The sequence below is a fragment of the Castanea sativa genome, chromosome 5, assembly GCF_040712315.1.
Source record: "Castanea sativa cultivar Marrone di Chiusa Pesio chromosome 5, ASM4071231v1".
NCBI classification, from domain to species: Eukaryota; Viridiplantae; Streptophyta; class Magnoliopsida; order Fagales; family Fagaceae; genus Castanea; species Castanea sativa.
The window spans coordinates 66,367,718-66,380,345 of NC_134017.1; the positions used below are offsets into that span (position 1 = coordinate 66,367,718).

General features: G+C 35.6%; 1 protein-coding gene across 1 annotated transcript; it reads right to left on the reverse strand.

Moving 5' to 3' along the window:
- Positions 1–11,282: 11,282 nt before the first annotated feature.
- LOC142635639 (uncharacterized protein At4g02000-like) lies at positions 11,283–11,840 on the reverse strand. The gene has a single exon (XM_075809773.1). The coding sequence runs from the start codon at positions 11,838–11,840 to the stop codon at positions 11,283–11,285; it is 558 nt and encodes a 185-aa protein (XP_075665888.1).
- Positions 11,841–12,628: the final 788 nt, after the last annotated feature.

Sequence of the window (12,628 nt, forward strand, 5' to 3'; positions counted from 1 at the left end):
TCTATCTTTGTGGGAAAAATTTTGACATTTATGTATGATTGTTGTAAATCGATTTTCAAGCTTGTCATGAATGATTAGTCAATAGTCTTGTTGATTTTGATACATGCATAGATTTGTGCCTATATATCTTCCCACATTTTTTTTAATGTTTTTGCTCTATATCTCATCAAATGTCAAATCTCGAAAAGAGATAATGAGCTACAAAAGCTGTTGCACATACTAGTATTTGACTAGGAAAAAGGGAAAGCGACTTGTATTGAAATGTATGGTGCCTCAAAAAGCCAAAGGCTTGCTCTTAAAATTGAAATATAAAAAATTTCAAGCATTGATGTCAAAATGAGATGTATTGTTCGTAAAAGATAAAATGTTATGATTTGAAAGAAGCCGAAAGAAAAGCTTCAAAGATATGTAATCATTTTCTTGTGAGAGGCTATATATGTTCATTTTTATAATTAAGATAGACCACTTAGCTTAGTACTAGTTGTGTATGACTTGATTGAATTGATCATTGAAGTTTCATTCTAAACTAAGGACTATTTCACATTTGATACACACACACAACACATAAGTTTAATATTCAATGAATGCCTATTTCATTTGTGTGTTTGTACATGTTCAAATGTGATGTGTGTCTATTCAACCATATGTGGATCAAACCAAAAAGATTTTTGTTCTTTTTGTTTGATTTCAGAAGTGATTTGTATTACCCATGTTTTTAAAAGTTTTTCAAGCTATTTTTTGTGTGAAAATCATATTTTCTGGGTGTTTTCGTGACCTATTTCATGTGTAAGCTTAGTCGGTAGTTAAATGATCCAATTCTCAAGTTTTTCAATTTTGGACAAAAAGTTTCGCGACTATTTTGCGAGTAAGGCTTATCAGTGAAATACTAGCAAAATTTTCGTGGGAAGCTTACCAGCGAGTTACCAGCGAAAATCTCCAGATTAGCTCTGTAGACGACTAAATTCTTAGTTAGAAATAAATCAAACAAGTAAAATAGTTTCACAAATGTGAATTTGTATTGATGAATATGTGGTACAATTCTCTGTAATTACAAAAGAGTGATCCTCTGATTCAATCTCCTTGAAAGTTTTGTTGATTGGAATTATGGTGATATGATTTTAATTCGAATACAAGATATCCTTCAATTTGGCTGAGAAATGGATCGAAGATCTTTGAAACAAAATTACAATGAATCTCTGGCTATGAGCTTGTTAGAAATTCTTTGTTCTTCGTGTGTTCTTCGTGTTCTTCGTGCGTTCTTCGTTTTTGAAGGTTTGTGGTAGAAGTTCTTCAGGGCTTTAGAGGATAGAATCCTTAGAGCTTCGCTGATTTGTGGTTCGTTGAGGTTTTTAGAGGCTTTTGAGCTTGATTCTAGTGACCTTTGAGACCTGGACGAGTAGTTTGGATGATTTTGCTTCAAATGTTGTCTGTATTCGAGGTTGAAGTTCTTGAAATTCTTGGAGGTTTTGGGGTTTGATTCCGGCAAAGCTTCTGGATTTCTGAACTCAAGATCTCTTTTTCCTTTTGTCCTCCCAAATGTCTTAGGAAGGCTTCTATTTATAGGAGTTTGGGGGTGGGTGAGCGACACGTGGCGGAGTCTGATTGGTGACACATGTCACAGCCTGATTGGTCTGCTTATGTCATCGCTTACACGTGCATGGCTGCTTGTGTCATCGTTTACGCATGCTGATGCGTTTTATGCATTTATTTTAATGACACTTGGCAAATTTCTATTGGTTTCTGAATAGTGATAGCAAAACCTAGCAGCAGTACGTGGCGCTTTGTAATTGGTTGTATTTTGTGGACTTGGTAGTATGATGTGTCAGCTTGTGATAGGTCGGGAATTTTCCCTCTCTACAAGCTCTTTAAAAGACATTTCGGGGGACATTTGTTTTAAATGTCTCCCATCTTCTTCCAAACCCCTAGTTTAATGTTTCTACCTTAAAACCCAACTAAATTCAATTTTTTTTTCATACCATTAATATCTCTAAGGTAATCTTTATCTCTTTTCATTGATTTTGATCCTTAGATTATGTTTTTGGGGGTTTTATGTTCATAGTTGGGATTTTCTTAAATGGGGGTTGGAAAACTTCTTCTTTTTTCTTTTTTTTTTTCAATCTTTTTGATTGGGTTTTGTTTTAAATGTTGATTTGCTTTGGATGTTGGTACCTTGTGGCAAAAATAACATGTATTTAGGCAAGATTTTCATATGTTCATGCATTGTTTAACATACATGTGTAGTGTGTGCACTCTAAGTGTTTGATAAAATGCCCAAATGGCATTTTCTCGTTTTTTTGGACTCTGATGAATACCAATTTTTGGGGATCACCATAATTATTCATGTTTATCATGTTTTGATAATTGGTGGTGTGTTTTATACACTTTGCCCCGTGATTTATTATTCATGCATTGGTCATACATCTCACATGCACACTAGATGCACCTTTGCTACACACACTTTAACACTTGACATGTTTTGCACATATAATATGTTCTTGTGTCTATGTCATGCCTTGGTCTATACTTTGTTCCATCATCCTTAGCATGTCATATTTACTTTATACTTTGTAGCATTCTTTGTTTTTATCTTTCATTTGAGCTTCATTTTCTCATTCATCTTGCACCCCTTATGCATTCATCTTTTACCCTTGTTCATATCTTCTTTTCTTTCCCTCCTACCTCTTGATTCATTTGTCTATTCGTGACAAAAAGGGAGAGGGTATACCAAAGTGTTTCGCCATTTCTATATGACTCATGTGCACATTCTTAGGGAGATAATCTCATGCATATTCATAGGGGGAAAAAAGGCCTAGGGGAGATGCATATACCAAGGGGGAGAAGAAATTTTTTTATGAGAAAACCTAATTTTACTTTATGCTTGTTTTCTTGCTGTTTTATGGTGCTTTGAGTTATGTTTAGTATCTATGCTATGTTGCTCTCATCGCATCATATTTATGTGTTGGATATGCATACATTTTTATGCTATTATGCTTTATTGGTTGCATATTCGGATGATCATTTGTTATGCTATGTGATCATTGTAGTCATTTATATATGACTGTTTTGGTGTATGATCAAGTTGCTTACATGTTTCATATCATGTTTACTTGATCGCAATTTACTTATTACATTATACTTGTCATTTTATCACTTGATTTACCTTGAGGGTCTAATGCATTTTGTGCAAGTGTTTCAGATTATAGGTACATATGTTCCAAGTTCATTATAGGTTTTAGATTTAAGTGTGAGTGAGTTTTGTCATTGTTACCAAACTTACGTTTAAGTCTAGAGTCTGTTATAGGGTGTTTTGTCACAGAATAGCCAAAAGGGGAGATTGTAAAGTTGTGATTTACAACTATGTTTTTGTTGGCTTTATTCCATGACAAAAAGTGTTGTAATTGCATAAATTTGTTTCCTTGTATTTTTGTGGGATTTATTTGTAATGGGATTAGTATTGAGTGGTGGAGATTTGATTAAGATAGCTAAAAGTCACATGAGAAGTACATGCCAGAAGTTGAAGAGTCATGTCAGGCTGTCATTTTTCGTGAGTGTCTCGTGGGTAAGGCTTTCTTGCTAGTTACTCACGAAACATTCTACCTTGAGGATTTTTAAGTGTGACTTTCTTACCCTTCACCCACACTATATATACCCTCATTACTCATAAAAGTATTAAAGGTCATTCAGAGAGAAAAAACCTAATAGGTTTTCTACAATACACACACACCCATCTTTTAGAGAGAGAGCTACTCATCCTTAATGAGAAATCATTGTAGTTTCTTCTCCTTCCCTCTTCCATTATCATACCTTGAGAGGAGATTTGTACCTAAACACAACCCACACCTTTTCAGAGTGTAGAGAGTATTTTGGAGCTTGGGAAGTTTTGGAGATTTTTCAAAAGAAGCCGGTGAGGCTTGTCGGATGCAATTGGGCGTATTGCGGGATCCGGAAAGCTAGACAAAACACAGTTCCGAGAAGCCTTGTTGGAGTAGGAGCTTGGAGGGCTTAGGTACATTGGGTAAAGTAGGCTTAGAGGGTCTTTTGCTATTCGTGTATCCCAACTTATTGTCTAGTGGATCGATTTATCGCTTAAAGGGCGGCGGAGAGGGTTTTCACTGAGTTCTTCGGTTTCCTCTTCGATAACACATCGGCGTGTTATCTTGTGTTTGCATTTCTCTCCCCTACTCTTTTAGCTTTCATTTTACTGTTGTTATATGATGAATATGGCTTAGAGTAGTTTTATTGTTTGTTTGCTTGCATTTACTCTATTCCGCACTTAGTTTAAGTTAGAGTAAAATCAACCGAGCCATAATCTTTTAATTTGGGGTCTAAATAGCTCTTGTGTTTTTACACAATTCGAGCTTTCAAACTTGAATCTTGTTCCTTGAAGTATTAAACACATCCTAGATCTACCCAATTACAAGTAAAATGCATTTTGTCAAAAGATTGACCAATTCTAAGTGACACATGTTCTTAACATCATTCACATATGTACTAACAAAAATAGTTGGCTTGGCTTTCTATTTTGCATGGTAATATTTGAAAGTTAATATTTATATTTATATCTTAAGCTTGGCTGGTTTTGAAGATTCAATTTGTTTGAATTTTGTTGAACACAGATGTCAAATAAAATTGTTGTGAATCCTGTTGTGAATCCTATTGTGGATTAAACTAACATGAACCTCTCTGCGGTGATTTCTGAAGTGAACTTAGTAGGAGGAAATACCATGGAATGGTGAGTGGACACTGGGACTACTCGTCATGTATGCTCAGAAAAGAAAATGTTTTCTACATATAATCCTGTGGGTAAGGGAAAAAAAAATTTCATGGGTAATTCTTCAACCTCTAAGATTGAAGGAAATGGAAATGTTGTTCTAAAGATGACTACAAGCAAGTATCTTACTTTGAAAGATGTACTGCATGCGCCATACATCTAAAAGAACCTTGTATCTGGCTCATTGTTGAGCAAGAACTGTTTCAAGTTGGTTTTTAAGTCTGAGAAATTTTCACTCTTTAAGAGTGGAATGTATGTGGCCAAAGGATGTTTGAGCAATGACTTATTTAAGATGAATGTAATAATTGATTTTCCTAATATTGATAATAATAAGAGTATATCTTCTGTTTACATGTTTGAGTCATCTAATTTTTTGGTTGTGAGTTTGGGTTGAGAGAGAGAGACTGTGTGTGTTTTTTAAATTATATATTTTTTTCGTTGTTGATTGTATGATTTTTTCCCCTTTGTGTTGTCATTTTTGTTGTTTTCCCCAATTTTTTTTTATTGTTGTTTCTATGATTTTGGGTTGAGAGACAGAATGATAGAGAGAGAGCAGAGAGGAGAAAGAGGAAGAAAAGAAACAGAACAGAAAAGAAAAGAAAGGAATAGATTAAAAAAAATAGCCATTGTGCGCGTCAGTCAGCGGGTTCCATTTGTTTAAGCAAAAGATGAGAAGTAAAAGTAGAAGTAACGTTTAGTAAAATCAATGGTCAATACATATATGCAAACATGACAAACCCACTCTTTTGGAAACCTTCTAACACCTCCTCTCCTTCCTTTTATGTCCCTCTGGTTTTACAGACGCTTCAATTGATGGCTTCCACGCTAGAAAATGATGCTGCTAAAGATGATGAATTAAAAGGAGAGCTGTACAATGCTATACTTAACGAAGAGGTGGAGAATGTGATAAAACTTTGTGAACGTTTTGCTGACCATGCAATGCACAGACTGACCATACACAAAGAAACGGTGCTCCACATTGCCACTTACTCGAAACAAGCAGACTTATATATAATAATTAATTTTTTTTTATTTGTTTACCCTTAAAAAAAATTAGGTACACCCTCAATCAAAATTAAGAACACCCTCAAATTTAAAAAAAAAAAAATTATTTGTTCTACTTTCAAGCAAAAAAAAAAAGCCAAAAAAAATTGTAACAGAGCAAAACAACGGACGGCAAGCCCAACAGATTACAGAGAAAGCAAACTCACGGATTCTTAAAAAAAAAAAAACCCCAATACAGAGCTAATCACTAAATCAGAAACCTCAAATCACTAAATCAGAAATCACTAAAGGCTAAAGCGAACCTAAAAATAGAGCAACGCCTCAGAGCAACAGAGCAACACCTCCCCTCATTGGAGAACGGTCTAGTCGCAGTCTAGAGCACATCGTCGCCCCTTTTCGGAGATCGGTCCAGAGCACATCATCGCTTGCTTGCCCCTCATTAGAGATCGCTCGTCAGTGACTATCACTGCCTCAGCCTTAGCCTTCAGGCTTCGCTACTCCGGTGCTCCCTTAAGGTTTTTCGCTTTGACTCTCTCTCTCTCTCTCTCTCTCTCTCTCTCTCTCTCTCTCTCTCTCTCTCTCTCTCTCTCTCTCTCTCTTTATTCTTCAAGACTAACTTTATTTGAACTATGATTGGCTGAAGCTTTAACTTTATTTTTGCCTTTTTTTTGACTTTTTGAATTTGGCTTTATCTTATGATTCTTATCCGTTGGTTGGTGTGTGTTGGTGTTGGTGTTGGTGTTGGTGTTGGTGAGACATTAATTGTTTTTTAGTGTAATGTGTATTGTGATTTATGATTGTGAAATTTTCTGATTGGTAGCTGGCTCTTGTGATTAGGGGCATCAAGCAGGCTTGTTTGTTGAGTGGGGTGGGGGGTGGATGAGCTGATGGGCACATGGGGTCGAGTAAAGTAGTGTAATGTGCACATCAACACATGGGATGTGTAATGTGCACATGAGATGTGTGCTAGTGCAACTAATAAACAATAATTTAATTAACCAATAATTAATTGGGGAAAGTAACTAATAAACAATAATTAATAATTTAATTAACCAATACATTATAAAAGACAAAAAAATTAAATTATGCTAGGCTAAACAACAATTAATAATTATACAGCGGAAAATAAATTGACACGGTGATTTGTTTACGAATGGGGAAAACCTTCAAGGCAAAAACCCCACCGGATGATTTTAACGTCACCACTCCGGAGAATTCACTATTATCACAACAAGTGGTTACAAGTAAAGGAATCACAGTACCTTATACCAACCTATAGTTGATCCCTTACCCTAATACCCAATTAGACTTGTTCTGTAGTGACAATTTCTCATTTTCAATGCACGGCTCCCAGTACGTGACTAACCAATTACGCGAATCCCAGTATGCGACTTTAATCACCAACTAGAGAAGATTGTTGGCTGCAAAGTTCATTAGTTCATCACACGATGAAGATCATGAAGTTACTTGGTCAAAAAATCTTATCGTGTACAAACACAGCAGCTTCTTCAAGAATTAGGGCAAACTAGGTTTCCGGTCACACTTGATGAATTATGCCCTTGTGCAATTGTGCTCTTGGTTGTGCAACCTGATACGGCCCTTAAAATAATTTTTTTATATGCCTAGGGTTGTGAGAAAAGAAAGCCCAAATATACAATCACGGATTGAATAAAAAACAGATCAGAAATTCTAAGTTTTATAAACCTCGATAGATATCATATCTGTTGAGCTGCTGTTGAGCCTCGAGCTTAACAGCTCTTTTAATCTCAATAGATACTAGTTGTTGAGCTTTAATGAACAACACTTTTTACACTTGAATCTTGGACAAACTTGCATGGTTTCAATACTTGGACTTGAAACAAAGTTTCTTGAAGTATTAAACACATCTTAGATCTACCCAATTACAAGTAAAGTGCATTTTTTCAAAGGATTAGCCAATTGCATAAAATAGTGACATATGTTCCTAACATTCAATTGCATATGTCCTAACATTGCTCACCGATTCGGTAAGTTCCCACGCTCATGTAAAGTCCCAGTGGTCACAAAATTAAATAGTAGAAGTATATGATTGTATCTGTGATTTTCTTTTCTTTTCTTTCTTTCTTTCTATTAATTTGGTATTTGTGTGGGGTATATCCGTGGGTTTTCTTTATCATCAAGCCAGTAGTTGGATTTTGTTTTTGTTTTTTTTTTTTTTTGACAAGATTTGAACTTAAATCCTTAATTTCCATTATATGATGAGATTTTACTTGTTGAGTTAACTGGAACTGAAATCTACACTATTTAAATATTTTAAATCAACATTTTTATTAAATAAGTTAAACAATACTCATTGGAATATAATAATATTTAAAAGATCATAAAATGTATACAAATCAATTAATTTTAGATAAATTAAACAATAAATGTTATTTTTGTTATAATAATAATAATAATAATAATAATAATAATAATAATAAAGGAGATTTATTTTCTTTTGTATTTCGACAATAAAGTAGGTCAAGTCTCAAACTTATAACCATAAAAATCATCTCTCTCAAAAAAAAAAAAAAAAAAAACCCATAAAAATCATAGTATCTTTTGTTCAAATTTATCCTTTTGTTTGTGCCCACTAATTGGATTGTTGTGATAATTTTCCAAAGTATGTTATTTTGTTCTCTCTCTCTCTCTCTGCCCCCTTTTTATTATTTTATTCTTATATTCTTTCTCTTCTCCTAACTACCTCCCTTCTCTCTCTTCAGCTAGCTTTCTTCTCTCCTCTTTCAATAACTCTAGAAACATAACTTTTCTCATAAGTTTTTCGGGACCGTATCACCTAAACATGTATAGGAGTACATCTCTATTACCTTTAACAAGAGTTTGATAGGATATGAAATCTAGGCCAAAGTCGATTTCTTTCCTTACCCTTTAACTTCTCCTTAGTTCCCTTGGTGAACTACTATCCATTAGGCTGATTTTCATTCCATAACTCACATCTCATATGGAGATGCCTTTATCTCTCTAGATGAAACTCTATTATATATATGACACACAATTAGCAAAGTCCACAAATTAAATGAGAGTTTTGCACTCAAGATTATGTCATTTACTATGTCTATAAAAGTCATAATTGCATGAAATTTGGAGAGCTGAAGGGAAACGGTCTTCTAATCAAGACTTGGGACTTTACAGTGAGGTTTGCCCTAATTTTGGCGAATTCCTCCATTAAAGCCCCAAAAACAATGATTTTTCCAATTTTTGTAACATTTGTTTTCCTTGATAATTAGCTTGGGTAAATTGCAAATTACATCCTGAAATTTAGAGTTATTTAAATTAAACATCTTAAAATTTGAGAAATTAGATTTTATACTTTGAAGTTTGATTCCGTCAGTAAAACCCCTCCCTCTATTAGTTTAGGTTGTTGAGTGACAAGTTGGGCTACTAATGTGCTTTTTTTTTTTTTTTGTTGCCAAATCAGCAACTATTCAAAATGGTGAGTTTTGCTTTTTCTTCTCTTTCGCTCCAACTAGTCTCTCTCTTTCACTGTGTTTTCTTGATAGGCCCCTGTTCCACCTAACTTTCGAATCATCCTGGTTGGTTCCAGTCGCTCTAGAAGAGAACACATGCCTCAACATCTGACCATTAAAGTACCTTTTCATATTCTCCAAGGAAAGACAAAATAAATTCCAATTCCATACACACCACTTCTTTATTGACCTGCCCAAACGATAGACGACAATAAAACTAAAAATTATTTAGGGTGCCAAATTATATATCAAAATTTTTGAAATCTAAAGAATAGCCTATTACTCACACGTACGTATAATTTATAATATATATATAAAACTAAAACTATTTAATCTTCTCGATTGACCACTTCTGAAGCTTCGTAAAAGCCCGTGAAGCGCCAGTCGTCATCGATCCCTGGACTTACTACCGCGTCAATGTGATGAGGAGAGAATGTCCTGATGTGCAATTCAAGTTCATTCATCCACAATAGAGCTAGACCGCCACTTTGGTGTCTCCTTAGGACGATGAACATGTTATCGAACTTAAGGCGGCACCTGACTTTCTCAAGATAGCTTTTCTTCTTCTTAGTCTCCATCAAAAACAAAAACTTGGGACCTTTCACCCTCACCAAATCAGAGAGCTCCCGAACTCGCCGTGGAAACCCAAGCCCATGGCAGTTCCAGCTTAAACAATTGATTGGGAGCGGCGGGGCTGATGCTCAGCCACCGCCGATAGTTTTGCTGGTGAGAGGACTTCATGAGGACTTGCGGCTCTCCTTTTCTATGGTTACGTTTCAATATCATCGTGGTAAGGGAGGGATCTCTTCAAAGCTGGAGTATTAAGTATTAACCCTATACTCCTCAGACACGCTCTTGGGCCCAAGCTTTGGACTTTTATTCTTCCTGGACTTTGAAGTTTGGGCTAGAATTTTGGTATTAGAGATGTCTTGAAGAGGGGTGCTGGTAATTGGGCTCGAAACAATAGGCCTATGCTCCTTTACCACCTCAAGCACTGGCTCCTCATTTGGGTAGGATCGGCCCAGCCCATGAGAACTTCCATTCGTTGCCAACTCACTGGGTAAACTTTCAAATTTTTTGAGATCACGATCAATTTCCTGAAGCTTCTCTAGGAAAGGATCACCTTTCGCAAACGCTCCCGAGTTCAACGGAGCTGATTCAGATTGCTAACCTATTGAAGCTTCGCCGTGATTTCTGCCCATAACTTCGCTCCTATCATTACCCACGAAATCCACATCCAGCCCCTTGTGGAAAGAAACAGGGGAGGGAGGAGACTTGTCTTGAAAAGGAGCATTTTCCACGGGATTGACAGAGACTGAAAAGGAAACTGATTGAGGAGCATTAACGTCTGCATTAATTACCTCATCGTGAGTATCCATTTCCGTTATCAGACTTGGTGTCACCGTTGTTGTATCATTTGCACTGCCTCCATCAATCTCAGAACTCCCCCCCTCCGCCGTCACCTTGTTCGTTGCTCTGTAAGGAGATGCACGTAGACTTTGGCTGAATTGCCCTTGATCTGCTGTTATGGCTTGTTTGGATGTTTGGAAAAGGAGGGAGAATATAGTAGAGGGAAGGAGAGTAATTTAAATCCCTTGTTTGGAAGTTTTTTAAGGGAGGAGGGGGAGGGATTTGGGGGGGTTTCAACTACCTCTAACCCTTCATTTTTAATTCCCCCAAATTGGAGAGATTTGGAGGGAGAGTAGAGTAGATAAATTATTGACCAAATGAATTCTCCAATTTACCCTTTTTAAATTAACAAAATTACAAACCAATTAATCATAGACCAATATTGCAATTTATTTTCAAATATGGGTAAATTTGTCTATTTAATCATTTCCTCTCCTCTCCATCTCAATTTTAAAAACATCCAAACAAGGGGAAGGACTAATTACTCCTTTCCCCTTACTAATTTTAAAAACATCCAAACAAGGTGAAGGGTAATTATTTCACTCTACTCTCCTCCCCACTACTCTCTTCTCCTCTACTCTCCTCCCTCTCTAAACTTCCAAACAGGCAATTACAGAACCTTTACTCTGAATCCACAGGGGGCAGTCTTTATCACTATGGTTAAGCCTACCACACCAGTAACACAGATTTGGCAAACGTTCATATTTAAAACTCAACCATATTTTTTCACCATTCTTAAGAGACACCAATCTGCCCCGACACAAAGGTAACGAGATATCCAGGTTTACTTTAACTCGCATAAAACTACCTCCATCCTTGTCAACTCCACCAATTGATCGACACACCGTCCCAACAATATCGCAAATATTTTCGGCAACCTCCCTCGTCATGAACCTAATCGAAATATCATGAACTTGGACCCAGAAAGACACCCACTGAAACTTTAGCTCGCTGATAGGGATGTCGTTGTCGTATTTTTGAAAGACCATTAGATGCTTAACAAAACACCATGGTTCAGACCGAAGAATTTGATCAATATCACCTTGGTTTTTAAAAACAAATAAAACTATGTGATCGTCCAGATTTCGGATCTTAAAACCTGTAGTAGATCGCCATAGTTGCCTAAAAGTTCTGGCCACTGCTTCCATGTTTAGTACCCGTTTTGTAAGAAACTTTGCCGCAAGAATAAACTCTGATGAGCGAAAGACATTTCTCAGCGTGAGCCTAGACCCTTCTCTCTCGTCAAGGCTCATATTATTCCATGATCTCGTTAATTCTTCTATGACACGAACAGAAACGGAAAGAAGACAAAATGGGTACGGAGAAAATAAAACAAAAAAGAACTAGAAACTGTTTTCCACACCCCGAAAGAATGAAAAACCACTAGCTCAGAAGATAACCTTGTTATCTCTTGAGGAAACTCTTCTTAAAGAAGGGACCAACTATTCTACTGGCCAAGAGAAGGAGGATGGAGAGCTCCTTTCTTAATGAGGTGTATAGTTTTTTTATTTTTATTTTTATTTTTTATTATAATTTTTTAAAGAAGATAACGAGGTGCATAGTTAAACAGATATTTTATGTATGAATATTCATAAATTAAATAATTAAATTTATCATTTCTTATAAATTTAGAATTTTTTATAAATTTAAAATTTTACAACAAGGTATTTATTACGTTATTTTAAAATAGAGTACAAAATTAATAAGGATCATGCTAACGAATGCCCTTAGAACATTGGTTAAGAATCCGTTTTAGGAAAGTTTTGACATCATTTTTATGGGAAATGAAAAAAGTTTTCAAAACATTAATTGTTTTTTTTCTTTTTCAATAAAAGGTTTCTTTAAATAGATTATTAACCGATGCCTTAAGGGCATTCGTTAGCATTTCTCAACTAATAATAATGAATAGTGCTTTGAGTAAATGAAATTGCTAGAG

What these genes read in the sequence shown, in the direction of transcription:
- LOC142635639 (XM_075809773.1), bottom strand. Translation starts at nt 11,840, where the DNA reads ATGGAAGCAGTGGCCAGAACTTTTAGGCAACTATGGCGATCTACTACA.